Below are 25507 nucleotides of genomic sequence, written 5' to 3'. Positions count from 1 at the left end.
CGATTACCCATAATCCAGATCCAACCAGGTTTCTTTCCTTGCTAGTTGCTACTAGAAGTTGAGATTTTTGAGAAATACCCCTCGCACACGTTATAATTCATTTTTATTGCAGAGACAAAGAGGGAAGAAGAAGAAGAAATGGCGATGAGAAGTATTGCAAGGTGCGTCAGTCGAAGATTCTCTACTGGTGGGAAAATCCTCAGTGAGGAGGAAAAAGCTGCTGAAACTATTTACATCAAGGTACATTTCTATATCCCTCCCATCTTCATCTTACTTTATTTTAGGGTTTGTTTACTTCGATTTTGATTCACTTGAGCTCCGATTTATTCTGTATTATATTATGAGTGCCCTGGTAAGATATGAACAAATTGAATAATTTGAAATACCAAATGATAAACACCTTGATGGAAATTTATATTCTCTTTCATTGTTTCATTATAAAGGTGCTTCTATATCAGTCTGTAAGTTCTAGTATTGGATCCATAATGCTTTTTTATACTTTTGAGTTTGTAATCTTCTGTGGGTAGCGTTCAAAGTCCCATATAATGGATTGAATCTATATGTCTAGGTTATATCTCCTCTTAAGATGGATTTTATCAAATTGCATAGGTTTTATCTCCTTCTTTAGCTTCTAAAACATCAATCGATTATTATATTATACTACGTAGTTTGTCTAATTTTGTTCACAATGTTGAGACCTGGTTCAACTTTATCAGATTTGAATGTAAATTGAGTTTTCTTCTTTCTTCTTTGTTTTCTCTTACCTTAGATGAGGCATGTTCATGGATGGTTCTAATGTTAATACAGTGGATTAGTTCTTTCCTGACTATGTCTTGTTTTTGTTTAGTGGTCTCCACTCGATATATAATGTAACTAGATTTATCTTTTTGTTTGTCCTAGTCAGCACTCTTCAACCTGATTTATATAATAGATTAGTTCCATCCGGTTAAGTTCCCGTTTGTATAACCTAGTTTCTATTCGAGCAATCATGTTTTCCTTCACCATGGAATGGTGAAGCAAATAACGGAAAAAGCCTCAAAACTGCAAGACGAGCATTTTGTACAATGTGCCGTGATATTTCTCTACAAATATTTATTTGAATTCATTAGTATCTTGTTAGCACGATTTGCCATTCTTACGTGAGTGTAGATATCAATGTTCATTTCATCTACTTTCTCAAGTAGTCACATAACATTTGGATCTTATTGTTCTTCAGAAACTTGAGAAAGAGAAATTGGAGAAGCTTGCACGCAAGGTACAATTATATTTTTCTTTTCTTTTGTGATAATCTAGCAAATGTAGTGCTGTAAGAGCGATTAAGCATTTAAAATAAGTTGTTACCATATAATTCTTGGTAGAGAGACCAAGTGACCAATAATCCTACTAGTTGTGTGTACTCCGTTGTGAAGGTAAGTAGGATATAATGACTATATATGTAACTTACTGAATTATATGAATTCCCTAACGAAAATACTGAATTATATGAAGTTCCGTAACGAAAATGTTTATGACTTGGGAAATAACTCTAACCTATCAATTGGATTCACTCCTTACACATCTAGTGGGAGAATCGGATGTTGGATACTGTTGACCTGACAGATGTTGCATATGAAACTCTTGCATATGCGGAAAGGTAGTTATTGTCGATGAATGGTTAAACTTTAAACACTCCACCAATATATCCTATTGTGAGAGAAAAATGATTGCTTACGATGTTTTACAACTTTCAGTAGTCGACTAACCTAGTTCCATCTGGTACAAAAATTTTATTGGGCTTGCCCGAGACCACCCCAGGCTTTTCTACGTAGCCAATCTAGTAGCTAAAACCCCGCCTAGCAAATATGTCAGACGAGGTGTTATTCATGTGGGTCTAACCTGGATTTGGGTGGTCTTTTTAATTCCTGCACATCTTCTTTTTGTTGGTGGTTGCATGCTCGAAAGTTACCTTTTCCATATCTGAATAACTTTTGGGAACTTTTTTTTTTTTTTGATGAAAACTTTTGGGAACTTGCTATGCCTTTCTCGTTTTCAAGTTTTACCTTAAGCAATGCTTGTGCTTATGAAACAATTTGCTTCTGGTGGTTAGGATAGCTCGGAATCAACTTTAAAAGGAAAAAAAAAAGTTATATGCCTGATTTACTGATACATACTTTCAGGGACCCATACCAGAAGAACCAACTGCCTCCACTGGAGGAGCAGTAGTAACTAATGCCAAACCTGTTGGTAGCTCAACCTCCTCTACTGGAGGTGTATCGATCGACAAAAACCGAAATTATGCAGTTCTAGCTGGTACGGTAACTGGATTAGCTGCTTTTGGTTGGTGGTATATAAGGTCAAAGGAGAAGAAGCCAGAGGAAGAAATCCAGGACTAAGATTGAGTTGCTACTGTAAGAAGAAGACAAGCACAGGACTGATTGAGTTGCTATGAGAAGAAGCAGGTGAACTTTGCACTTAGAGGTATCATGCTTCTGCTTACTATCATAAAGAAACAAGAAACAGATAGTCAACTTCCATCTCAAACTTCTTCTATTGTCTTTCTTTTTTTTGTTTCAAATGGAATAATATAAGAATATTAGGATTCTTCAAATTCTCAAACTTCTACACTTCTTTGTCATAGAAGCAGAGCCTTATTCTACCGTTTGTTTTGGTTGGGGATATATAAAATTGATTTGCTGGTAGATTATTTGATCAACGCTCGCTAGGGTTGGAATTCTTTCTCTAGGGAATTCTAGTTTGGTAGAATGCCATTTCTGATGCATTTCCTACACAATGACCGGGAATCGCATTCCATTCTCAAGCCCTTAATAGGAATCAATAGTTCTACAATGAGGAGAAAAGCATTCTCACAAAAGAATATTAACAATTTTCTAAAGATTAGTTGGCTAAATAGATTTCTTACCTTAGTTTTCTTCAACCAAAGAAGAAAAATTTTAAACTATTAGTATTATAGATCATAATAATTATAGCTCATGAAAATCTAGAAAAGAGTTATATCAGTACTTTCAATTCATCAAATAGAATCCAAGATGATAGGAAACAAAAAGTAAAACAAAACTTAAAGGGAAAGCTTATTTTATTTTTCTCTAAGCTTCTTGGTGATGGCAAAAATGGCTCCAATAACTGCAACAATGACACCAGAAATAATGAAGGCAGATTTGAGTTTATGAGCAGCTTCTTCTTTCTTTTCCAATTCTTTCCTCCTTTTCTCTTCTTCTTCCTTTTCCTATTCATTCATTTAACCCAACTAATCATCAAAACTCAATCTAGAAGAGGCAATCAAATCTGCAACCAAATTAAGTTTGGGTGATTAATGAATAATAATAATAATAATAATACCTTGAGCTCCTTAGAAGTAGTCAAATGGGAAGAAACAGAATCCTGTTGCAAGCTGTTGTTTTTAATAGGATTCAACTCCGACTGTGCATCAACCGCAGGGAATGTACGATTATCTTCATCTATTACTGGTCCTCCTCCTGTCTCTGACATTGTTTCAATAGGATATCAGTTTTAGAGAGAGAGAGAGAGAGAGAGAGAGAGAGAGAGAGAGAGATTATGAGGATTGATTGATTGAATTGGCAGTGGGTTTCGGTTGAGAATTGTTTTATTTTTAGTTTTAGGAACGAAGAATAAGGGCCTACTTACTTCAAGGCACCTAAAATCCACATAACCCATCTAAACCACAAAAACACGTGTTAGATACTTGAGAGATGTCCAACTACTTTTCTTACCCTCCACTTGCCTAGAGAAAGACTCTGTAAGAGAGAGACAACAACATTTGGATACAATAGTTACAAAGTCCTTTTTTTTTTTTTTTTGAAAAATGAACTGAGTACTTCATAGGATATACTCCCAAGTTTACTCACTTCCACAGGACAAGGCAAAGTTAGTTTTTTCAGTCTGACAAAAACTGTGAAAAGACCAAAATGGCCTTGTCGCTGTGAGGGGGAGTATGTCTCAGGAAGTCCCCCTATCACCATTGTTTTTTTTTTTGTTACGAAGTCCTTACCATTTTTTATGTCTCAGGTACACGTAATCATAACCCTTAAAGTGGGTCTACTTTTCCAAAAAATGGAGAAAAGGAGAGAAAAAAGAGAATGGGAGGGAGAGATGAGTTAGCTAATCGAACAAATGCATCGCTATATTTACCAAATTATCGTTGTAATGTATATGTATCGAGATGATGGTTTTATTTGGTGTTTGTTCAAGTTATTAACGGTTAATGTTTTTCGATAGTAGGATTAAGAACTTTTCCCTGCAAGAAAAGATGCAGAGTTTTGTTGGAAAGTGCTATTCAGAGTTTCACTGGATATGTTGATGGCATAATTTGTTTTTTTTTTTTTTTTTCTTATAAGTATTGCAAACAAATATTAGACTAAAATAAGTGAAACAAGAGAAGGGTATATATAAGAAAATTAGCAAGTTAAGTTGTTTATGCTATTTGTTTAGACTATGATCTTTCACAAGCAAAAAAGACAACAATAGTGAAAGCAATGACAGATAATTTGAGGATTTACAAGGAGACATCTCTCTTAATTCTCTAAAAGGAGTTTCTTACCTTGATGAAAATAGAGAATTATGACTAGTACAGCTTCAGGTTTTCACCATTGTTATTTGGTCAAAAAACTTGCAATAAATTTACGGCATTCATGGATACTCATTAAGAAGAAAAACCTAATATAGATTTTACAGACAAAACCGCGGACCATCGACAACGCACTAAAGCATTCGCCAAAAGATTGAGCCTTCTAACTCTTGGTACCAAAACCATGGGGGCTTGGCCTTGCTGCGGATGAATCTGCAAATTGCTTCCTAGATTCTGATTTCCTTCGCCTCCTTGCAGTACCAGGAGGTGCCTGACAGAGAACGTAAATAGGAGGATAATGTATCAGTAACCAGATTCTGCTAACAAAAACACGAAAAGTTACTCGAAATGACATGTTATATATGGCAGTGTTTAACTCTTGAACATTTCTTTCTCTGTGCGACGTTTTCAGATTGATATGCATTACTTAAATTCAACATATCTTATAAAGTCACAAGAACCTGCAGAAATATTGTATCCAAAGAACACAGTGAAGGATGTCGAAAGATAACAAAGCTTTCCCGATAATGGAACGAAGATGAAGTTCGCTTATGCATCGAGAATTGGTTCTTCTTAGTCTAGGTTGATGAATTTTAATAGAAGCTGACTATGGCTTCTCAAAATTCGACTTTGTTTATAGATAGAAACATCTCAGCACCTAAATCATTTAATTTTGAATGTTTACATCAACTGACTTTGCAGGGTCCTTTTTTCATTCTTGATTTTCTTCATCTGAACATATCATTAACCGTATAAATTTGAATTCGGGCCTACGTTTTCTGACCTAAATGTTTCATTTTATTATTCTTCGGTTTTATTATAAACTCATGTGTAATCTTGTAGGACTATTTTCATCCTATGGTTTGTATTGAGGTATTGATCCATAATTCTATACATAAGCAAAAGAGGACCTTTTGTTCAGCTTTTAGTGCTTCTTCGAGATTGCTCAGTGCTGGAATAGATCCCCCTCCTTCCATGGCACCCATTAAGTTCTTCATGCGGACACGCATTTGGAAAAGTTGAGCAACAAGCTGACTTACCTGAAATTATCGAACATTATTAATTTAGTTGCATCTCAGGACAAGAAATGTTTCTTTAGGGTCATCGAAAGATTTTCTTTTCCTTCTCTGGGTAGATGCCGCCATAATATTTCGCAACGAGAGAAACCAGAATACAATAGATACCTGCTGCTCTGTTTTCCCCGACTCTTTGGCAATTCTTTTCCGCCTCACAGGTGATTCAGCTAGTAGTTCAGGCTTTTCTCTTTCCTCTGCAATATAAGATGGGTGAGAAATATAGGTACCAAAACCAGGCTTTGTTTACCTATTGATCTACCAGAACTTTGTCTTTGAAAGAAGAGTGAAGAGGCGAACCAGATGTCATGACTTCGATCATTGCTTCCATTATCCTTAAGCTCTTTTCAGCTTCCCGAATCTGGGCAGGAGTCACCTGTTCGATTCATACACGAAAAGTTAACAATAAACCTCTTTAAATAAGCACGGTAAAAATCAAGTAGTCGTGCGTACCTTCCCCATTCCTGGGATCATTCCCATAACACGAGTCATAGAACCCATTCGTGCAACTGCCCGTGTTTGCTTTAGGAAGTCATTAAAGTCAAACTTTGCACTCATTATTTTCTTTTGTAGTTCCTCGGCGTCTTCTTGTTTCATCTGCTCAGATAATTGAGTTTTAGAACCGATTCAGAAAAGAAATACTTCGCTCAAATTGCTATAAAACAAAGTTGATAGGCACTTACAACTTCTTGTGCTTTTTCGACAAATGAAAGAACATCTCCCATTCCTAATATACGTCCAGCCATACGATCTGGGTAGAAAGGTTCAAGATCTTCCATTCGCTCTCCTCGCCCTACTAGCTTTATTGGTTTTCCTGAGACCTGCCAACGCAATCACAAGTTACGAATTCCGACCGGGAATGATATAGAAAATGTAGTATTTGTTATCCAATAATCTACAGAAGCAAGAGTCAGGGTCTCAAAACCTCTCGAACACTCAAAGCTGCTCCACCTCTAGAATCACCATCTAGCTTTGTCAGTATGGCACCAGTAATACCAATTTCAAGATTAAATGTTGTAACCAGAGCTGCAAAGAAATACCAACAGAAAAGAAACTTCCACAGTCAAATGAGATATTCACTAAAAAATCAGTAGTGTAAGAGCAATACTAGAAACTGTTGAAGTGTTTGAAAGCTAACGATGAATGGTTAACCCCTTATATCAACCTACCCGAAAGGAAATATTTCACACTTTATAGTACATAACACACAACTCAGAAACATTTTTGTATTTCTAAATACCTGCAGCTTCCTGTCCTGTCATTGCATCCACCACGAGCAATACCTCCGTGGGGTTCAATGCTCGTTTCACTTCCTTTAATTCGTCCATCATAGCTTTGTCTATCTAATAAAATGAAATGTCAGTCATGCATTCGATGTTTTTTTGCTTGAACTACTCAAAGGTATCATATGTGGAAGCTTCAAAAGAATTAAGACGAATTTGAGCCATAAAACCTGAAGTCTTCCGGCAGTATCAACTATAACGACATCCAAATTTTTCTTCTTGGCCTCTGCCAGACCTTGTCGAGCTATCTCTGAAGGCTTTACCTCAGTTCCTGCTGTATAAACTGGCACTCCCACCTGTCATAAGCTTATAACCGGAAATGAGATTGAGTTAAGGAGTTCAAGTCCAGTCCATTTTGACAAACATACTTGCGGATATAGCAAAACTGGGGAAGAAATCAGGCCTTGTTTCTAGTAACGATATAAAGCATCAAAACCACGAAGCTTGCTTTACCTGTTGACCCAAAATAACGAGTTGGTCGATAGCAGCAGGCCTGTACACATCTGCAGCAACCAGCATGGAGTTCTTTCCCTACAGTCAATATCATATCTTCCGTGTCAATAAGGTCAGGGAAAAGTTTCTACCTACCACCTAAAAACCACAAGATACAGAACCTGTTTCTTTAGATAAAAGGCTAACTTCGCACAAACAGTTGTCTTGCCAACACCTTGTAGACCGGCCAACAAGATCACAGTTGGACCCGACTTTGAAAATGTTAGGTCAGACACCTCTCCACCCATCAGTTTCACAAGTTCATCATGAACAATCTGCACAAATCAATAAATTGAAAATTGATAGCTCCAAAGCAAGCTTTAACACAATTACTTATGAACGTTAGGTCAGGTATTGACCCTCTTCAACATGAATGTTTTTTGTTATTCATATCATTAAAGGACTGAGGTACTGTAGATCCTATAACACCACTATTGCAACAAATCGACGAATTCCTAGTTGAATACGAGGTCTGGTTGCATGTAACCCATAGCTCGGTTCTCTTCTAGAGAGAATATAATGGATACCAACAAATTGACATACCTTGACTAATTGTTGATCTGGTTTCACCCCCCGAATCACCCCAACACCAACAGCCTGTTCGCTTACAACTTGGACAAACCTTCTAACTACCGGCAAACTTACCTGTCATCAAAGTGATAGATATATTGTATTTCATTCAAAATTAGAAATCAAATACCATGCAAATATATACACTAGCACTCAAACTTACATCTGCTTCAAGTAGAGCTCGCCTAATATCTCGCATTGGCTCCACAATATTATCCTTGGTTAAAACCTCTACAAGTAATATGCATTCACATAAGGCAACTCATAAGATGAGAAAACTAAATCAATAAGAGAATAAACATGAAGGTAGGTTATGCGAGTTCGAAATGCACAAAAAAAAATGATGTTTGTATATCAAAGAAACCGAGAAGCAACTATTCTGAAAGGGAAAGCGGTTTACTTTCAATCCCAATCCAAAGAGAACTAGCAGTTTCTAGTGTGTTTAGCTAATTAAAGCAACTAAAATATACCTCATTTTGACCTAATTCGACCAAAACCAACCATGTGATCTTACCCATTAGTATCTAAATTACATACCAAAACTAAAACAAAGATGAAAACAAGAACTAACCTTCCCCTTTGAGTTTGTTCCAAGCTGCTTCAAGGCCACTAGTCAGCTGCCCAAACATTTCCGCCTTTACAACCCCATGATTTCTTCTTCTAACAGTATTACTCTTAGAATTTACCCAACCCCATATGTCTCTCTGAAATCAAAATCAAAACCCATTATTATTCTGAAATGCAACAACAAAAGGAATGATCTTTTCAAAAGGAATTCATCAAATTGATATAATTATCATAACCCACTTACCGAAAACTGATTTCTGGAAGACTGACCTATGGCAATGCTTGTACCAGTCCAAGTTGAACTCAATTTCGTCATCGCATTTTTATGGTTGCAGAAACTTCTGTTTGTTGTCAAGGAAGGAGAAGTGGAGCAAAAATTGCTTGAAGCAACTACTGAGTAAGGAATTGCTTCCATGGCGCCTGAGGAAAATACTCCCCCTCTCTTTCTCTCTCTAACAGAGTATAGTCCTTCCCTCAAACTGTGACAGTTTATTAAAACTAGAACAAGATAAAAGCTTCCACCTTTATCCGTTTTCTTATCCAGTCTATTCCAGTAAAAAATCGTTTTTTTTTTCACAGACAGAGTTAATACTGTCGGTTACCTGAACCCGACAGTACAATAAGTCGAGCTCGATAAATGATCAGACTTTCCTTCATATCTCCAACTAAAATCCTGCAATTTCAAAAACCCAATACTCAAATCACTAATTACAGCCATTCATGGAATACCCATTTGAGAGAACTAGCGAATCAAGGGCTTTTCAAGGAAGGTCTCGAAGTTTACCGCCAAATGCTTCGATTTGGAGAGACTCCCAATGCTTTCACATTCCCATTTGCTTTAAAATCTTGTGCTTCTCTCTCTCTACCCGTATCTGGTTCTCAGCTTCATTGTCATGTTATCAAAACTGGGTGCGAACCAGACCCTTTTGTTCAAACTTCTTTGATCTCGATGTATAGTAAATGCTCTTTGATTGATAATGCTCGCATGGTGTTTGAAGAAAGTCCTCAGTCGAAGAAACTAACTGTTTGTTATAATGCTTTACTAGCTGGGTATACCCATAATTCTGAACCATTAAAGGCAGTCTCCCTTTTCAATCAAATGTGCTTTATGGGTGTTCCTTTTAACTCCATTACAATGCTTGGGGTGATCCCTGCTTGTACTATCCCGGGGCATGTTGGATTTGGGATGTCACTTCATGGCTGCAATATTAAGTCTGGGGTGGGTTCTGATTTGTCTGTTGTGAATTGCTTGCTTACTATGTATGTTAGATGTGGGTCGATCGGTGTTGCTCGAAAACTATTCGATGAAATGGGTGAAAAGGAGTTGATTTCTTGGAATGCAATGATATCTGGGTATGCTCAAAATGGACTTGCTAGTGATGTATTGGAACTTTATGGTGAGATGAAGAAATCTGGAGTAGAACCAGATGCTGTGACATTTGTTGGTGTACTCTCTTCTTGTGCTAACCTTGGTGCTCATAGGATCGGTCATGAAGTCGAGCAACGAATAGTTTGTAGCGGAATTGGTCTCAATTCTTTTCTAACAAATGCCCTGATAAATATGTATGCTCGATGTGGGAATCTGAATCGGGCTCGTAAACTCTTTGATGAAATGGGTGAGAAAAATATTGTCTCTTGGACGGCTATAATTGCTGGTTATGGAATGCATGGACACGGCGAAATTGCAGTTCAGCTCTTTAATGAGATGAAAGTAAGTGGAATTCGACCAGATGGAGCTGCATGGGTTAGTGTTTTATCTGCTTGTAGTCATGCTGGATTGACCGATAAGGGATTGGAGTGCTTCTCGGAAATGAAGAGGGATTACAAGACTCATCCAGGTCCTGAACATTATGCTTGTTTGGTCGATCTGCTTGGTCGAGCAGGTAGGCTTATGGAAGCTAAAGAACTTATCGCTTCCATGTCTACAAAACCTGATGGTGCAGTTTGGGGAGCCCTTTTGGGTGCTTGTAAGATTCATAGAGATGTCAAGCTAGCGGAATTGGCTTTCGAGAAAGTTATTGAGCTTGAACCAACGAATGTTGGGTATTATGTTTTGTTATCAAACATATATTCTGATGCAGGAGACATGGAAGGAGTAGCAAAGATCCGAGTGATGATGAGAGGGCGAAAACTAAGGAAGGAGCCTGGCTATAGCTATGTCGAGCTTAAGGGTAAGGTTCATCTGTTCGTGGCAGGTGATAGGAATCATCCTCAGTCTGATAAAGTATATGAGACGTTGATTAGGTTAGAGAATTTAATCGAGGAAAGTTATGAGTCGAAAACGAAGAACAACAGTAAGAGAAAAATGGAAGATACTGGTTTAAGTGGAGGTGTTCATAGTGAGAAGCTAGCTGTTGCATTTGGGCTTTTAAACACAAGTTCAGGGGTTGAGATTGTTGTGATAAAGAACTTGAGGGTTTGTGGAGATTGTCATGAATTTATGAAGTTGGTAAGCAAGATTGTGAATCGAGTGATTATAGTAAGAGATCCGAGTCGTTTCCACCATTTTAAAGATGGACTTTGCTCTTGCAATGAATACTGGTGAAGTTGTGATGGTAATTTTTAAGTTATAGTACTGAGAACTGATTTTTCAGATTATATGTTTTTTCGAACATAATAATTATAAGAACAGCTTCGCTTCACTGGACGGTGATTTTGGAAAACTAAAAGCAAGATCATGTGTGAACCCACATAAAGATGAATATTGTACGAGATTTAGACAGGGGAAAAAGGTGGTTGCCTGCATAAGCCATCTCAAGTTCGAGCCTTCACTTCTCAAGTTTGAACAGAATTTCTGAGACAAAGTAAAAGAAGTTCTAGTAGAGTTCAACACCCTATTGTTTTCAAACAACCAGATTCAAGCTCTGCTAGCTGATGTAAATAGATGCACATGTTTTCACACAACCAAGGTGCAATTCAAGTGTTCAACTCCAAATTCTCTAAAATGTGATGTGGATAGTTTTTTGTTTTCTACAAGATCGACTTCAATGCATTAAAGAAAATAGACATCAACTATTATTACGGTAAGAATTTCCCGTTCAGATAAAGCGTACTTGTATCTTTATTTTTGCTAAGGCTCGTGGATTTGTAAAATACTGGGGAATGCACGGGAAGTCATAGAAGTCAGAGGCCCATATCATGGTGGAAGTGATTTACTTTTAAGATTTGTCCCATATATATAATTATAGAACGCATGAATTTATGCATGCAAAACGGCTGTTAACTTGTTTATAGGATTTATGCATTTCAAGTGCTTGAATGATATTGCTAGAAACCTTGTCAAAAAACACATGAATAATTTGCCACACCATCTTCAACAATAATTGTGAACCTATTCCTCTTTTCAGGTGGCTATAATGATGGAAAAGAGATGGAAGAACCCTAAAGAACAAGAAGAATACATCAAAGACTATGAACATACACATTGTCACACTACTCACAAATAGACTATATTACAAAGACCATAAGGAAACATAACAAATAAAAAAAGTAGGATTTTTTTACTTTACCTATTCAATCCTTATGCGTAATTGATTTTAACCCCTTAATTAGATTTTTCATTTTTGTTAAAAGCAACAATATGGTGTTTGAAGTGTGAAAAAAAATGTGATTACATAGAACAACCATCCGAAACTTCACTTCAATTTTCTCAATAAATTGTATAACATGATTCCATAAATTCAATTCAAAACTTTATCTATCTCTTCAATACAAGAGCAAAAACAGAATAATTCCTCTGTACTCTTTAAAAAGAGATTGAAAATTGATCTTGTGATGCTGGTGGTGCTCTTGTTTCCATTCTTACAACGAAAGTTGATAGATTTGGGATGAGGTTGAAGATGATGTAAGCTTACAACGAGTTTCCCCTATCATTCATGTTTGTTAGCATCCATCATCTAAAGAAACATTCTTGGGATAACAGTTTGTATTCGAAACCAAACTCTCTCTCTCTTCTTCACCTGACTAATTTTTTTTTTCTTCTCCGCACTGCAAAGCTGATGGACTGAGAGCATCTCCAATGGGACACTCGATCTCACACTTAAAGTGCCACATATGACTTTTAAGAATTTTTGTTAAAAAATCGTCTCCAATGGAACACTTTGTTAGACATTATTATGAAGTAGACACATTTATTATAGGGTGTAGAGAGAAACTCTAAAACTAGAGTGTCTCTTTAAGACCTGTAAGTCACTTTAAAATTTAAACCAATAGAAACATTTCTTTTCTACTTACTTTTTTCATATTCAATTTAAAAGTAGCATGTGTATTAAGTAGAAAGATTTTAGATATCTCCATTGGAGACCAGACAAATTTAGATTGACACTTGACAACTAGACTTTTAGAATGTTTATTAAATCTTAAACACATAACACAAATCCAAAATTTATTTATTAGCTTCAATTGTTTTTTGTTAAGGAAATTCACTTCAGTTATAGTATGTTCTTTTTCAGAAATAAGATTCATTTTCATCCAATTACAGAACTTTAGTCTTCAAAAAAAAAAAAATAAAATAAAATAAAATAAAAAGAACTTTTAGAGATAGGGTCAGTAGGTGTTTGTCAAAATTTCCAACTGAACATAATACACATTTGAGTCATTGAGAGCTACTAATTCTTTAGTCACAATGTCAAACAACATTCAGGTCACATGGTCTACTTTTTATTCCTATTATCCTGTTTGACCAAAATTTCATCAAATAGAACAATGTGTAAGCTCCAATAGAACAATGTAAGCTTCAGTAAATTAACAGACCAAAACTGAAAAACAAACAATAAATCTAATACAAGTCAATTCAGTGTGAACAGTGTACTTCAGAATAATGTGAAAAAATGTTGTTATGGTGGAAATGTAATCAGAGTTAAAGTAACAGGAAGCATATATATAAGTGTTTAAGCAACCTGTGTCGCAAGATCTGTTTTTTTTTTTTCAATTTATGCCATCTTAACGAGACACCCAGCTATTCTTTTTGAGTCAAGATACCTCCGGCCTTCAAATTCTATATATATATATATATATTTAGAGATAGAGAAAGTTATTTAATTGTGTAAGCAGGAATAAAGTAACAGGAAGCTAACAAACGTTGAAGCAACCTGTGTCGCAAGGCCTGTTTTTTTAATTTATGCCATCTAAACGAGATACCCAGCTATTGATTTTAGAGTCTGGGCATCAGATACCTCCGGCAATACCAATCCCTAGAATTTAACTTGCAAAAACAATTTCCAATCTTTTATCAATTAAAAACAGTTAAAAATAGCACAATCTCAGTCGAAAGATGGTGATAATTGAGATGATAATCACTGTTACCTCAGTATTATATGACAAATATTCATCACTGATTGTACCACTTTAAAAAGACTGATTTTGACCCAAAAGTCTTAAAAAAAGGAAGAAAATTTTATCAGAAAACAGGAATTAATTGGAGTGGGGAAAACTGATTTTAGAGAAAAAGAGAGATCAGATGGTAGTGCATGTAAATAATCATCATTCTTTTTTACAGAATAAAATGGGTTACAAATCATCACTTCTCTCACTCTGTAAATTTCACAATTCAGTCCCAATCCGATTGAAAAAATAAATCAGGGTTTTGAAGGAAAAAAAAAAAAAAGGCGACTCATTTGAAAAATCAGATATAGTAAGTAAAAGATGTAAGATTAGAATCAGATCTAGATAAGTCAATCACCATTCAACACCAATGAGGTGTTTGTAAGACTGGGGCGACAATAGTGATCATCAAGTTCCAAACTTATACGAAATCGATTCAAACCAGGTATAATTTCCATTACTACAAGTACATAAGATGATGAGATACCAGAAAACACCCTAGAACACTGATCAGTAACGTCGCTCAAAAATGAAGTTTGAAGAGAAAACTAAAGCTAATGGTTATTGTGTTTCAGCGGCCTCACTGGTGGATACTTATAAGCTCGTGTCGGGAGAATTAGGGTTTAGTTAGGGATTAACGTGCAGCGTCGATGACAATTGGGCAACGAGTAGCCCAGTAGAGAGGTGGATATTTAGGGCTATATTCAGGTCATTACACGGCCCAAATTATTGGTCTCGCGTCCATCGTGGGTCTAGTGTCGTCTGTACTAAGAGGGTAGAAATTCTATAGGCATCACGGATTTGAATTTAGACATATTCCAACCACCCTTGACTCTGGTGAAAGACACTCTCGAGCGCCTTCATTTTAGGCCTATGGGACATCAAGTGAGGTGAGTGCAGAAAATCATTGAGAGAGGCCCCAGGTGTTGTCTAATTTATTTCTATTATGGCGAGAGAATCCTTCCCTTCGACAAAACATTGATATGAGAGTGAGTGGAGGGAGAGGAGAGAGTTTTTTTGGTGTATGAGATAAAAGTTGATAGATGAGAGCATAGATTATGAGATGTGAGAGAGAAACAGAATCCGTGAGAGATGAGAAATGATGGCGATGGTTGGTGCGGTGGAAAGAAGATTAATAGAAGAAATTTAATTTTTTCAAAAAAGGTCACCATCGTCGACCGATGAAATTTAATTCTTCAAACTTATGGTGGAGTTGAATAATGTCAGTAACGACTTCTCTGATTTTCTTGCTAAAAATGGTATCCACGATCGGCCATCATGTCCCCACACTCCTTAACAAGATGGAGTTGCGGAGCGTAAGATTCAGCATTTGGTGGAAACTGCTATTTGTCTTCTTCACGCTTCGTTCCTCGTAAGTTTTGGCCAGAAGCTTTTGAAGCTGCAATTTACCTTATCAATCGATTACCCAAACTTGTTCTCAACGAGTTATCAGTTATCACCATCTGAGAAATTACTGAACCAAAAACCCAACTATGAAATTCTTCGCACTTATGTATGTCGTTATTTTCCTCCACTTACCCCTTATCGAACTTCAAAAGTTGATGTCAAAACCAAACATTGTATTTTTCTCGGCTATAGCCTGAATCATAAAGGTTATAGATGTCTTGATGAAAGTTCTTCAAGAATTTACGTATCTCGTCATGTCCACTTTGATGAAGATCAATTTCTTTTCGCACAAAGCTTTCCTTCAATTCCTAACAGCCAAAACCCTAACTCCTCCTTTGTTTCTTTGAACCGGACGATGCTTACCCCCAATTACTCCTCTCTCTGACTGTCTACCTGTTCTTTCACAATTCACGGGTTTTCCAAACGTGTCTCGCATCTTAGAGCCACCTGCCCCATTATCTCCAGCTAGTAGTATTCGTCTGACTATCTGTTCTTCTTATCTTGACCTCCCATCTGGTTTTGGTTCTTCACCGCGTCCTCCACATCTGTCCCATGTTAATCTACCACGCGTTTCTCTACCTTCAGCACTGGGTCTTCCTATACACATGACTAATAATTGAGCAAATTCTTCGTTCTCCCTTTATCACCTCTCAACGCGTCTTCTCTGCCATCTGGACCACCCAATTCCCAGTTGTCCTCCTCTCCTACCCATTAGTTTTGTCTCCCACCTTTCTTACCTCCACGAACATCTTCTCCTCCGAACACAGAACCTTTAACCACCTTTGAGCATGATGTCCTTCATCTTCCACCATTACAGAAATCCACGATTTCTCTTCATCCTATGATCACCCCATACCCGCGATGGCACAAGAAAACCTAAAATACTCCTTTTTTAGCTATACTTATATTACGCCCTCTCCGGAGGAACCATCTACTTTTTTTGAAGCATCAAAACATGCTCACCGGAGACCAACAATGGAGGAAGGTATCAATGTTCTTCGTTAAAACGGTACCTGGTCCTTAGTAAAAACTCCTCAAAATGTTAATATAGTCGACAGGTAAAACAAAGGTTGATGGTTCGACTCAGCGGTATAAGGCTCGATTAGTGGCTCGAGGTTACACTCAACAACATGGAGTTGATTATGAAGAAACGTATAGTCCAGTAGTTTGACCAACAACGATACACCTGGCCGTCTGTCTGTCAGCCAGATTCTCAGACGTAAACTAAAGAGATAAGACAAAGACTAAAGAAATTTCGAAAAGAAGGATAAAGAAAAGAAAAAAAAAAAACTAACAGTTAAAGTAGATCATTTTTAGGTTTATTTTGTTGAACTGGTAATCTTTATGGGGCAATTTGGAATTAACGTAATTTTATGTAGGGGTGAGCAGCGGTCGGTTGCCGACCATTTAAGGTCAAGCCGAAGCCGAACCAATCAATTACGGTTTGGCTAAATCATCGGCCGAAGTCGAGCCGATCAAATCGTCAACCGACTTCTTTCGACTCGGTTCGATTGAGTTCGGTTGGTCGGTCCGGCCGAACTAACATAACGAAATAAAAAATGAACAAAAAAGTGAACTTAAGAGAAAAATGAGAGTTAAATTCAATTTCACTCTTTAAACTATTGCCGATTTGAATAACTAAAAAATTATTTGTTAGTTTACGATCCATATAAAGTAATGGTAATTCAGTTATAGTACTATATAATGTATATACAATTAGATATAGATGTCACATAACAAAAAAAAATATAGATAAATAATATATATATATGTATACTTCGGTCGGTTCGGTTTTGACGGTTTTCAAAAATTCAAGCCGAAGCCAAACCAAACAATGATCGGTTGACTATTTTTTCGGCCGAGCCGAGCCGAGCCGAACATTGTTCGGTTCGGCCTAAAAATCATTCGGTTTGGTTCGACCGAGTTCGGTCTGGTCGGTTTGGCCGACCATTGCTTACCCCTAATTTTGTGGAGTATTGGAAAGAGACTTGATAGATAGGGAAAGGGAAGTGGTTGGAAGGATATATTTTTTGCTCTCTCTCCCAAGTCCCATCAGAGTCACAAACAGATTCGATTCTCGTTTTTTAGTTGTGTAGTTATTAAAAGCAAAACTATCTATATTCGATCCTTCAATTGCACAAATTCATCATCTTTTCTACTTGGGCAAGTCTGCAATTTGAAGAGCTTGAAGATGGTGGTCGCTAATCAGGAAATGGCGGTTTATTGCTTTGACACCCTTGTTGCTCACTACAACGATGACCAAGTTCCTCCACCTGCTTTTGAAGATGGCCAACAGTAAAACTCTCTCTCTCTCTCTCTCTCTCTCTCAATCTTTGATCAACTTATTTTAATCATCTTCTTCCTTAATTTGTTGGGTTTAAGTTGAAATTTACTGTAAAATTATCCCCCAAATAGGCCAAAAAAAGGAGAGTTCTTTAAGTGGTATCTAAAAGTTCATATATATATATCTATTAGTTATTCAGAATTCCCTCTTTCTGATATGCTATAAATTTTGTGAATTTGAGTATTTTGACTTGACTATGAGTTTCTCGTTTTTTTGCTTTTCTAATTGATACTGATATTAGGTGTATGGGTATATCTATGTTTGAGTTAGTTTTCTTGCTCTGTTAAATTGGGACATGAATTTATTAGGCTTTTGCTATGAGTTTCTCCGCTTTAAATTTTTTGTTGTAGTAGCCAGAGCGGAAAAGGAAATAGGATTCATTCATGTTGGCAAACTTAAATTTTGAAATAGTGAATATCTCCATAACAAGCACACAATTTTCAGGGTTTATCTTAGGCTCGTGTTTAAGTACCTTATTAAACATTAACCATCGTACTACGATAATTTTGATACACCTTAGATGGTTTTCGTTCAGTAGAAGTAATGTGTTAAGCGTTAATATTAAGATGTGTAAGCCTCCAATTTGGTGGTTTGTTTCGAGATACTATGATGTCTGAATGTTGCTTAGTAGTCATGCTATTGGTTACACGACATACTGAAATTGGGGAATTGATATGTTGTGTGTGCCTTGACGCCTTGACAGAGACCCATTAATGCTACACGGCCCGTGCATGAACGATCTACTTGCGTCATATATTTATGTAGATATGTTCTCCTTATCTGTTAATTTCATGTGACTTTACAACTTTTTGGTATCAGCCCACTGTTTGTCACATGGAAGAAAGCAGTGAATGGTGGGGAGCCTCGTTTACGTGGATGTATTGGGACTCTAGAAGCTCGTCCTCTGATCGATGGGTTTAAGGACTACGCTCTAACAAGGTAATATTACTATATTTTGAGAAGTAATTGACATAAATAATAGATAGTTTTACAAAGGGATGTTTTTTGACTGTCTAATGCTAGGAGACGAGAATCATCACATTATGACTTGACACCAGATAGACCACAGTAAGGAGGAATTTCAAGTCTTCCTGAATTTTCAAGATTAGCATGATCCTTTTCCTCTATAACTGCTTCGTTGATGGGGGGTTACATAGTTTATTTGCTAAACGTTGGTCCAAACCTTGTCGGGGATTTGAAACTTGCAAACTTTTGCATCTTAGATAATGGCACTGTAACAATTCTGCAACCAGTTTTATTGAAATCTGTCAGTTAAGGTTAAAATTGTGAAACCTAGACTATAAACTTGATATTTAACTAGCTTACCAACCTCGACCTCCTGTGCAATTCCTTAACTCCTTTTAGCATGATTTCCTGTTGGATGTGCCTTCGTTAACCTATTGCTGAAATAATAATCGACCGTGTTGCCTAATGGAGCACATTCTACTGTTTTTGTTTGTTATTACTAACACATTTTTTTGGAATGTCTTAATTTCTGCAGCGCTCTGAGGGATCGTCGTTTCTCCCCTATAAAGCCTAAAGAATTCCCATATTTGGAATGTACAGTTTCTGTTTTGACAAAATATGAAACTGCTCAAGATTACCTCGATTGGGAGGTATTTTATGTTACTTCATATAACTTTTTAATTTGAGGAACGCATGAGTTAAGGACCTGTAAGTTTCTAAGTTAGTTGGGCAAGATGAAGATATTTTCCGACCTCATTTCCTTGGTGAAACCACGATGATGGCTAACTGAAGAATTATCTGAAATTCTGAATCGTCATCTTAATTATGGAATCTCCTACTTGGGCTTTGGGGCGACTTGAAATGGATGTTAGATTGCAGATGTCCTCTCTGATATTGTCATATATCCGTGAAAAGTTGAACTAGGATTATATAGGTTTTCCTTTTATGGAAAAAAATATATATATATATATATTTTGAAAGATTGCCTGAAGCAGTATTATTTATTACGCTTTTTGTTTGAAGTAGTTTTCATTTAATCAGTAAAGTTTTAGCAGTTTGACTGTCATTTCATTGCAGATTGAAACACATGGTATGATTATTGAATTTACTGATCCTGATTATAACACGAGGCGAAGTGCGACATACTTGCCTGAGGTAGCAGCACATGAAGGTACACACACTTTGTTGTTCGCTTTCTTCAGTTTTTGTTTTCTTCCGTATAGGCAACGTGGAGCTGAGGAACATTAAAAGCAAACCTAAATTAGTATTTGTCATAAAGCTGAGAATGTCGAAACAACTTCTTAATACCGTATTATGCGGTCAATCCTAGATTCCTAGTCTGGTATGGTTATGATCAAAGTTGGATGGTTTCCACCTTTAAAAGCTGAAAATTGCTAATTTTGGGCTTGGCCTGATATTGGTGTTAAATTTTTTTTAACGATCTTCTGCCTTTACTTTCTTGACACTGAGTCGTATAAAGCAGCTTTTGGAATGACCATACCTTCCTTCGAGAATCATCTGTTAGGAAAAAAAGCACCTGTTTTTTTTATCAAATAGCTTTGAACTGAAAAATTATAAAGCAAATACTTTATGGGGTAAAACAAATACTTTTATCCACTGGAAACCCATGATGAAGTTAATGGGGTAAAAATACGATGAAGTTATACTTCCTTGTTTTTAATCCTTCGTGTTTGGAATTATGGATTTCAGGTTGGACAAAACTTGAAGCAATTGACTCATTGATTCGTAAAGCTGGATATAACGGCAAAATTACTGAGTCACTGAGAAAGCAAATACACTTGACGCGTTATCAAAGCACGATTTACACAATGCACTACAGTGAGTATGTTGCCTACGTTAAGAGAACTAGGGGAGAAGCTCCTGTTGTTGTTGGAGCCATACCCGCTAACCACCATTGATTCTTTGAAGAAGCTTTCATTAGAAGACGAATAACTGGTTGGGTTTGAAAGCTTTGAATCTGAACAGCAGTTAGATTTAAAGGGTTTGATTTTATTCAACCTTCCTCTGCTTTTAAATATTGTTGAATTTCTTGCTCCACCAGTCTTCAAGTTCTTTCAATTTGAAGAGGAAAAAAGAATGGGAACTCTTTCAAATATGTAACGTATGACTCAAATTATGTTTAAGTTAATATATAAATGTAATGTGCTTCCTAAGCTACTTTGTTAATGGCAACCTGAAATGACAGTTGGGGTCTACCACACTAGGTTGCAAAAATTATTGACTCTGAACTCGTGATCGTGAACTTTTTGCTTCCTCCTGAAACCACGGTTGGGATCACCTATCCTTTAGTGAGTGGGTAAATGATAGCAACAGTAAACCTCATTGCTTGGAGCTATTCTGTATTAGATTTAGCTTAGATGTGTACCTTTTTATATAGAAATAATCTCAGGGGTGATTTTTGGCAGCATGGTAGAACTCAAATAATTTTGAGAAATAAATGAGTGCAAAGAAGAAAGGTTTTTATACTGATTTAGATTAAAATTAGCTGGCGGTTGTTGTATCATTCATGGTAAAATGAATAGATATCTGTGTGTGTTTGTGTACCAGTGAATCGTTACTGAGGATAGCAGGTCACAGACATCAACTCTCACCAAGGTGTAATATCTCTCTCTAACTTTTGCTTTACATGTTAAACTAGTACGACGAATTTGAACTCTTCCTAATTCAATTTCTTCTTTCAATGAATACTGCTTCTAAGGTCTAACAACATCTGTGCTTTGCAGGTTCTACTTGAGCATTTTTTTTCTTTTTCGATCACAAAATGTGATTTCCTTCATTAGTCTTGCCTCCAAACATCAAGGTGAAAATAATGGTTCACGCCATTAAAATCAAATTTTCCTACTTCCACGGAGAACTTCATTATATTTACTCGTATTAGTTCCTTTTAAAGAAATCAAGGACCAAAGTTGTGAATTGTCTAGACAACAACCCTTGGTTGGAGTGGTAAGAGGTTTAGTCTTCCACCCTAAAGGTCAAGGGTTCGAGGCACGCTGACAATTAAAAAAAAGAAGAAGTTGTGAATTGTCTAGGATTCACCATCTGAGTTCAAACATCCACATTGTTTATATTTTGAACGGATAGGAAATTGACGTGATTGATTTTCCTTGCTATCTTGCTTTTTCAACATCTTCGTTGATTGATGAGCGATGGTTCAATTCTTTCACTCGTCTATCATTAAGATAATGAGATGAATGGGACCAGTTAAGAGCTTAGGGACCCTTTAACTAAACCAGGTTGCTTCCTTGGTTTGTTGTTTGCCGATTTTTATTAAACATGTGAATAGTGGAGATATTGCTTTACGTGTTTCTTGTTATGACTGAGTCGTTAAAACCGAGATCTTATACGACATATATGCTGCTATGCAAATATTGTTATTGGTATCCCAGCGAAATAATTGGTAGAAGAAAGTGGCGCAAGTTGGACCAGAGTTCATTCCTGAACCCTCATGTTGTTTCTTTAATTGTAAGATGATAGAAATATTAGTACCAGGGCCACATAAGGAATGCGTCAAATTCTGCCTCTTTTGTTTTTTCTTCATAATTTTGTACCTTTATAGCACCGTTTTATGCAGTAATTGAAGTGGCCAAGTTGTGAAAAGCTAAAATAACATCATAGTATCTGTTATCGATGTTTGAAAGCGGTAGCAGCTTGGGTGGTTTACCGTGAACATGATAGTTTAGTAAAAAAGGTAATTTTGGTGTACTCTATAACCATATGACATGAAATACTGTAGTGTTTAGAGAACTGACTTATTTCTTAAGATGCACATAGCTTATTCAAATCGTATTTGGAAGGTTACCACAGTATGGACAATGAAGCAGTGAGATCACATCTTATGGAAGCTCATTAGTTGCCGATAATTGTTTCAATTTCGGTTTATTTCGATTCCATTTACGTATATTTAGTTGTATCTTCTGTTTGTTTTGTGGAAGTATTGACGATATGACTAAGATTCTGAATCTCCCAATGACTTGATGACTATCAACATGTTCTCGTGCCAGTATTTCATCTGGTTAGGATCAAGATTTTGGAAAAGACACAGTGGAGTGAGTCTTTCAGGATCGACATCATCCAGATCCATACAAAGTGTTTCACATTTAATGGTGACAAACAATAATTTTGCTTACCAGTTCGACCAGTGCCGCTTTTTAGAGGTAATAGCTTCGTTTCTAATGGTATTTATGTTCATAGAACTTACACTTGGGTTCAGGGCCGTGTGGTGGGGGGTGCGAGCCGTGCGCCCGCACAGGGCCTCCCACCACACGGGGCCCACTTGTGCTCTTTTAAGGGTATAGGAGGTTTATTAGAGACAGAAAATTCAGTAAGTTAACATCTAACTGTACCAGCTCGGTTGGTATGATGCTTGCTTGTATACGAGTAGGTCTTGTGTTCGAGAACAATTAGTTACAATTTGCATTTCTTTTAATAACACAATACTTATGCTCTTTTTCTCTAAGAGCACAACACTTGTGCTTTCTGTTTTTTTTTTCTTTTTCTTTTTTGAGATCACAATGCTTGTGTGGTTGTTAGTTGATTATGCCATATTCAATTTTAGTTTGATTTTAATATCTTTTTAGTTCGTAAGTTCTTGCACATCAAATAAGTATTAATGGTTGCAAACAAATCACGCTTCATCACAATCTGGCGTGTATCTCCTTCCAAAAAATTTCTTTCTCTTGTTCATCGACCTCACATCTCTTTCAAGTTTGTCGTAGGTCAAAATATAATGGACAATCGTACATTGAGAGGATGATAGTTCAATCTTTCTCGTATCTCACCAGACAATAACATTTGATTATTTCAAAAAGAAGTTTTCATGAATAGTGTTATGTCCTTATTCTCATAGTTTAGTTTTCATGTCTTAAAGTTCAAAATAATAGTTTATGAGAAAAAAAAAACTCGTCTTGACAGCCAAATTTTACATGAATAGTGTTACGTCAATCATATATTAACATCATACATTGAGTTTGGATTCGTCAATGGTTCAATATTTTTTTTTCATAGTTAAATCATTTCAAAACAAAATTTTGAAGTAAAAGAAAATTTTCAACTCTCGTGTTTTTCATATAAAGGGGTCTCGTTTTAAGTTTGGCACCGGGCCCCTAAATTGTCAGGCACGGCCCTGCTTGGGTTTCACCGAGAAACTATGTTAATTTAAATACTCTTTGTTAAGGTTCATCCTTCGCTTTTGATTTTTTCTTGTTCATGTTACCTTAATTATGTTGTATGTGATTCGGTTTATGGTATAGTTCATCGAAGTTTTAACTTGAAATGGGAAAACCTACTCATGGCCCTCCTCTTCCCATCAAAGTCTACATTTGGAAAACGACTTGTACAATTAGCCGAGGAATTCAACCTTAAAACTCTTTTGGGCAAGACCAAAAACTAAAAGTGTAGACTGTACACTTTTACGAAGACAGTAACTGAAATTATCTGACAGAAATATCAGTACTTCAGATGATAAGAAACCCTTAATGTTGTAACTGGGTTACTTTTGGTATCAGATATCCATTTATCGCTATCAAACTGTATCAATAGCTTTACTCACCCTAGAAATAGAAAGCATCAAAACGTATTTCCAAGCCTTTTGTTCAATAATTTGGTCATTGCAAATCGTCTAGAATTTAACCGAGAGGGACACGTAGAATATGCTCACTTTGTGATGTTAATTTACCAGAGATAGATTCCAAGATACATCGATTTTACTTTTTTTCCTTTCTTAGTGTCAGGTCATCTGCTTTAAATTTAGAATAGACAAACCAGTTTGGGTTATCAAACGTGGATTGACGAAGCTAGTATAATGGACTTATGCTTGTACTATTTTGATATAATTGTATGGAATTTTTTTCTGCCTTATTTGGGAATTTCCTATACAGGATTCTCTGTATGCCACTAGACCTAGATGCTTTTTTGCCCGTAATTCTCTGTTAAATCCATATTGCTTTTATTTGAACCTCTAAGAAATATAAGATCCTTAAAGAAGTTCAGAACCAGCACTTCCATTTCCATGTCTTTTGTTTTTCATAACTTTTACCCAAGTAGATTCATTGATTTGTTAAAGATGAATGTGACAGTGTCGAGAAAAGTAGCTACCGAAGGGGTCCGCCCTTTTTAGGTTACTCAAGAAAGACAAGAACTGCTCGATAAATTATCGTCTTCCCCATTACTAAAAGTAACCTACTACTCTGAAGATATTAGTGAAAACAACTTCTCATCTATTTACTTTATCATGCTTATACAAGTTCTGAATTACAGTTTGGTACAGTATTTCTTTATAGGTGCTAATATTTTTCTTCTTGTTTTCTTGGATCTTTAGAGAGGATTCACTGCTTGGACCAGCTACTTTTTAGTTGCATATACAGAGGATTTTTCAGCAGAATGAAACAAAGGAAATGGGGCCAACACTTCAGAGGATAATTTTTTGGAAGAAATTGACTTCTATTGAGATGTCTGAAAATTGACAAACTGGAAGCCCAATATCTGTCACACTCGCGAGTCCGAGTGAGCCCGATTTTCACCCCTGATACAATGAGGCTTTTTTGATGTTTTGACAAGGATAGAAGTCTTGAATGAGGAGACTGAAGAAGAAATGGTTAAACAGTTCATTTCTTCTGGTTGGTGTGTAACTACTATGACAGACAAAAATCTTGTCGAAGTTCTTGATGTAGATGTTAAGTATTGCCAAAATACAATCGTAGAATTTCTTCGTTTGGGTATCGAATACTGCCAAATAACCGTTAAATTTTACTGTTTGGAACGTATTAATAATTTTTGTGTACAAAATGATGGAGTAATCTAGCCCATCGAATCATTCGTTTTAGGGTTTTGCATGACGTGATTACTTATGATTCAACGTCGTTAAAAGGCATTATATGATCCA

The 25507-nt window shown here is 36.4% G+C and overlaps 5 protein-coding genes, 1 long non-coding RNA gene and 3 other non-coding genes across 9 annotated transcripts; 4 read left to right on the top strand and 5 right to left on the bottom strand.

Moving 5' to 3' along the window:
• The first annotated feature begins 16 nt into the window (after window positions 1–16).
• On the top strand, window positions 17–2678 carry LOC147546108 (uncharacterized protein At2g27730, mitochondrial-like). The gene is made up of 3 exons (XM_086634831.1): window positions 17–240; window positions 1217–1255; window positions 2157–2678. The coding sequence occupies exons 1-3, from the start codon at window positions 139–141 to the stop codon at window positions 2370–2372; spliced, it is 357 nt and encodes a 118-aa protein (XP_086490957.1). The 5' UTR covers window positions 17–138; the 3' UTR covers window positions 2373–2678.
• A 250-nt stretch (window positions 2679–2928) lies between these two features.
• LOC147546107 (uncharacterized) lies at window positions 2929–3670 on the bottom strand. The gene is made up of 2 exons (XM_086634833.1): window positions 3337–3670; window positions 2929–3223 (listed from the first exon to the last, which is right to left on the bottom strand). Exons 1-2 carry the CDS (start codon window positions 3484–3486, stop codon window positions 3074–3076), a joined length of 300 nt encoding a protein of 99 aa, XP_086490959.1. The 5' UTR covers window positions 3487–3670; the 3' UTR covers window positions 2929–3073.
• Window positions 3671–4529: 859 nt separating this feature from the next.
• On the bottom strand, window positions 4530–9240 carry CPSRP54 (chloroplast signal recognition particle 54 kDa subunit). The gene is made up of 15 exons (XM_086634830.1): window positions 8812–9240; window positions 8572–8704; window positions 8164–8231; window positions 7974–8075; window positions 7553–7705; window positions 7392–7469; window positions 7109–7234; window positions 6896–6998; window positions 6581–6681; window positions 6339–6476; window positions 6109–6252; window positions 5956–6031; window positions 5767–5852; window positions 5494–5622; window positions 4530–4853 (listed from the first exon to the last, which is right to left on the bottom strand). The coding sequence occupies exons 1-15, from the start codon at window positions 8980–8982 to the stop codon at window positions 4746–4748; spliced, it is 1716 nt and encodes a 571-aa protein (XP_086490956.1). The 5' UTR covers window positions 8983–9240; the 3' UTR covers window positions 4530–4745.
• On the top strand, window positions 8921–12111 carry LOC147546105 (putative pentatricopeptide repeat-containing protein At3g11460, mitochondrial). Its single transcript, XM_086634829.1, has 2 exons — window positions 8921–11590; window positions 11915–12111. The coding sequence occupies exon 1, from the start codon at window positions 9205–9207 to the stop codon at window positions 11110–11112; it is 1908 nt and encodes a 635-aa protein (XP_086490955.1). The 5' UTR covers window positions 8921–9204; the 3' UTR covers window positions 11113–11590; window positions 11915–12111.
• Window positions 12112–13821: 1710 nt separating this feature from the next.
• On the bottom strand, window positions 13822–13908 carry LOC147546104 (small nucleolar RNA Z196/R39/R59 family). The gene has a single exon (XR_015224443.1). It is a non-coding gene; the product is annotated as a small nucleolar RNA Z196/R39/R59 family (small nucleolar RNA).
• A 107-nt stretch (window positions 13909–14015) lies between these two features.
• LOC147546103 (small nucleolar RNA Z195/SNORD33/SNORD32 family) lies at window positions 14016–14096 on the bottom strand. Its single transcript, XR_015224442.1, has one exon. It is a non-coding gene; the product is annotated as a small nucleolar RNA Z195/SNORD33/SNORD32 family (small nucleolar RNA).
• Window positions 14097–14221: 125 nt separating this feature from the next.
• Window positions 14222–14305, bottom strand: LOC147546102 (small nucleolar RNA U31b). Its single transcript, XR_015224444.1, has one exon. It is a non-coding gene; the product is annotated as a small nucleolar RNA U31b (small nucleolar RNA).
• Window positions 14306–17094: 2789 nt separating this feature from the next.
• On the top strand, window positions 17095–20780 carry LOC147546101 (uncharacterized protein At2g38710-like). The gene is made up of 5 exons (XM_086637143.1): window positions 17095–17591; window positions 18460–18579; window positions 19142–19256; window positions 19684–19777; window positions 20317–20780. The coding sequence occupies exons 1-5, from the start codon at window positions 17488–17490 to the stop codon at window positions 20523–20525; spliced, it is 642 nt and encodes a 213-aa protein (XP_086493269.1). The 5' UTR covers window positions 17095–17487; the 3' UTR covers window positions 20526–20780.
• Window positions 20781–21151: 371 nt separating this feature from the next.
• On the top strand, window positions 21152–25369 carry LOC147546100 (uncharacterized). Its single transcript, XR_015223883.1, has 3 exons — window positions 21152–21427; window positions 22199–22781; window positions 24944–25369. It is a non-coding gene; the product is annotated as an uncharacterized LOC147546100 (long non-coding RNA).
• Window positions 25370–25507: the final 138 nt, after the last annotated feature.

The sequence above is a fragment of the Eschscholzia californica genome, unplaced genomic scaffold (assembly GCF_041429995.1).
Source record: "Eschscholzia californica isolate CP2 unplaced genomic scaffold, dmEscCali1.0.p SCAF_4, whole genome shotgun sequence".
Taxonomy (NCBI): Eukaryota; Viridiplantae; Streptophyta; class Magnoliopsida; order Ranunculales; family Papaveraceae; genus Eschscholzia; species Eschscholzia californica.
Note: the sequence above shows the minus strand (reverse complement) of the source record. Positions and strands in the feature narration are given on the sequence as shown.

What these genes read in the sequence shown, in the direction of transcription:
- LOC147546108 (XM_086634831.1), top strand. Translation starts at nt 139, where the DNA reads ATGGCGATGAGAAGTATTGCAAGGTGCGTCAGTCGAAGATTCTCTACT. An exon ending in CTGAAACTATTTACATCAAG is followed by an intron (nt 241 to 1,216) that starts GTACATTTCTAT and finishes ATTGTTCTTCAG; the next exon opens with AAACTTGAGAAAGAGAAATT. An exon ending in TGGAGAAGCTTGCACGCAAG is followed by an intron (nt 1,256 to 2,156) that starts GTACAATTATAT and finishes ACATACTTTCAG; the next exon opens with GGACCCATACCAGAAGAACC.
- LOC147546107 (XM_086634833.1), bottom strand. Translation starts at nt 3,486, where the DNA reads ATGTCAGAGACAGGAGGAGGACCAGTAATAGATGAAGATAATCGTACA. An exon ending in CTACTTCTAAGGAGCTCAAG is followed by an intron (nt 3,224 to 3,336) that starts GTATTATTATTA and finishes ATGAATGAATAG; the next exon opens with GAAAAGGAAGAAGAAGAGAA.
- CPSRP54 (XM_086634830.1), bottom strand. Translation starts at nt 8,982, where the DNA reads ATGGAAGCAATTCCTTACTCAGTAGTTGCTTCAAGCAATTTTTGCTCC. An exon ending in GAGCTCTACTTGAAGCAGAT is followed by an intron (nt 8,076 to 8,163) that starts GTAAGTTTGAGT and finishes CTTTGATGACAG; the next exon opens with GTAAGTTTGCCGGTAGTTAG. An exon ending in CGGGGAAAACAGAGCAGCAG is followed by an intron (nt 5,623 to 5,766) that starts GTATCTATTGTA and finishes CGATAATTTCAG; the next exon opens with GTAAGTCAGCTTGTTGCTCA.
- LOC147546105 (XM_086634829.1), top strand. Translation starts at nt 9,205, where the DNA reads ATGATCAGACTTTCCTTCATATCTCCAACTAAAATCCTGCAATTTCAA.
- LOC147546101 (XM_086637143.1), top strand. Translation starts at nt 17,488, where the DNA reads ATGGTGGTCGCTAATCAGGAAATGGCGGTTTATTGCTTTGACACCCTT. An exon ending in AAGGACTACGCTCTAACAAG is followed by an intron (nt 18,580 to 19,141) that starts GTAATATTACTA and finishes TAATTTCTGCAG; the next exon opens with CGCTCTGAGGGATCGTCGTT. An exon ending in AAGATTACCTCGATTGGGAG is followed by an intron (nt 19,257 to 19,683) that starts GTATTTTATGTT and finishes ATTTCATTGCAG; the next exon opens with ATTGAAACACATGGTATGAT.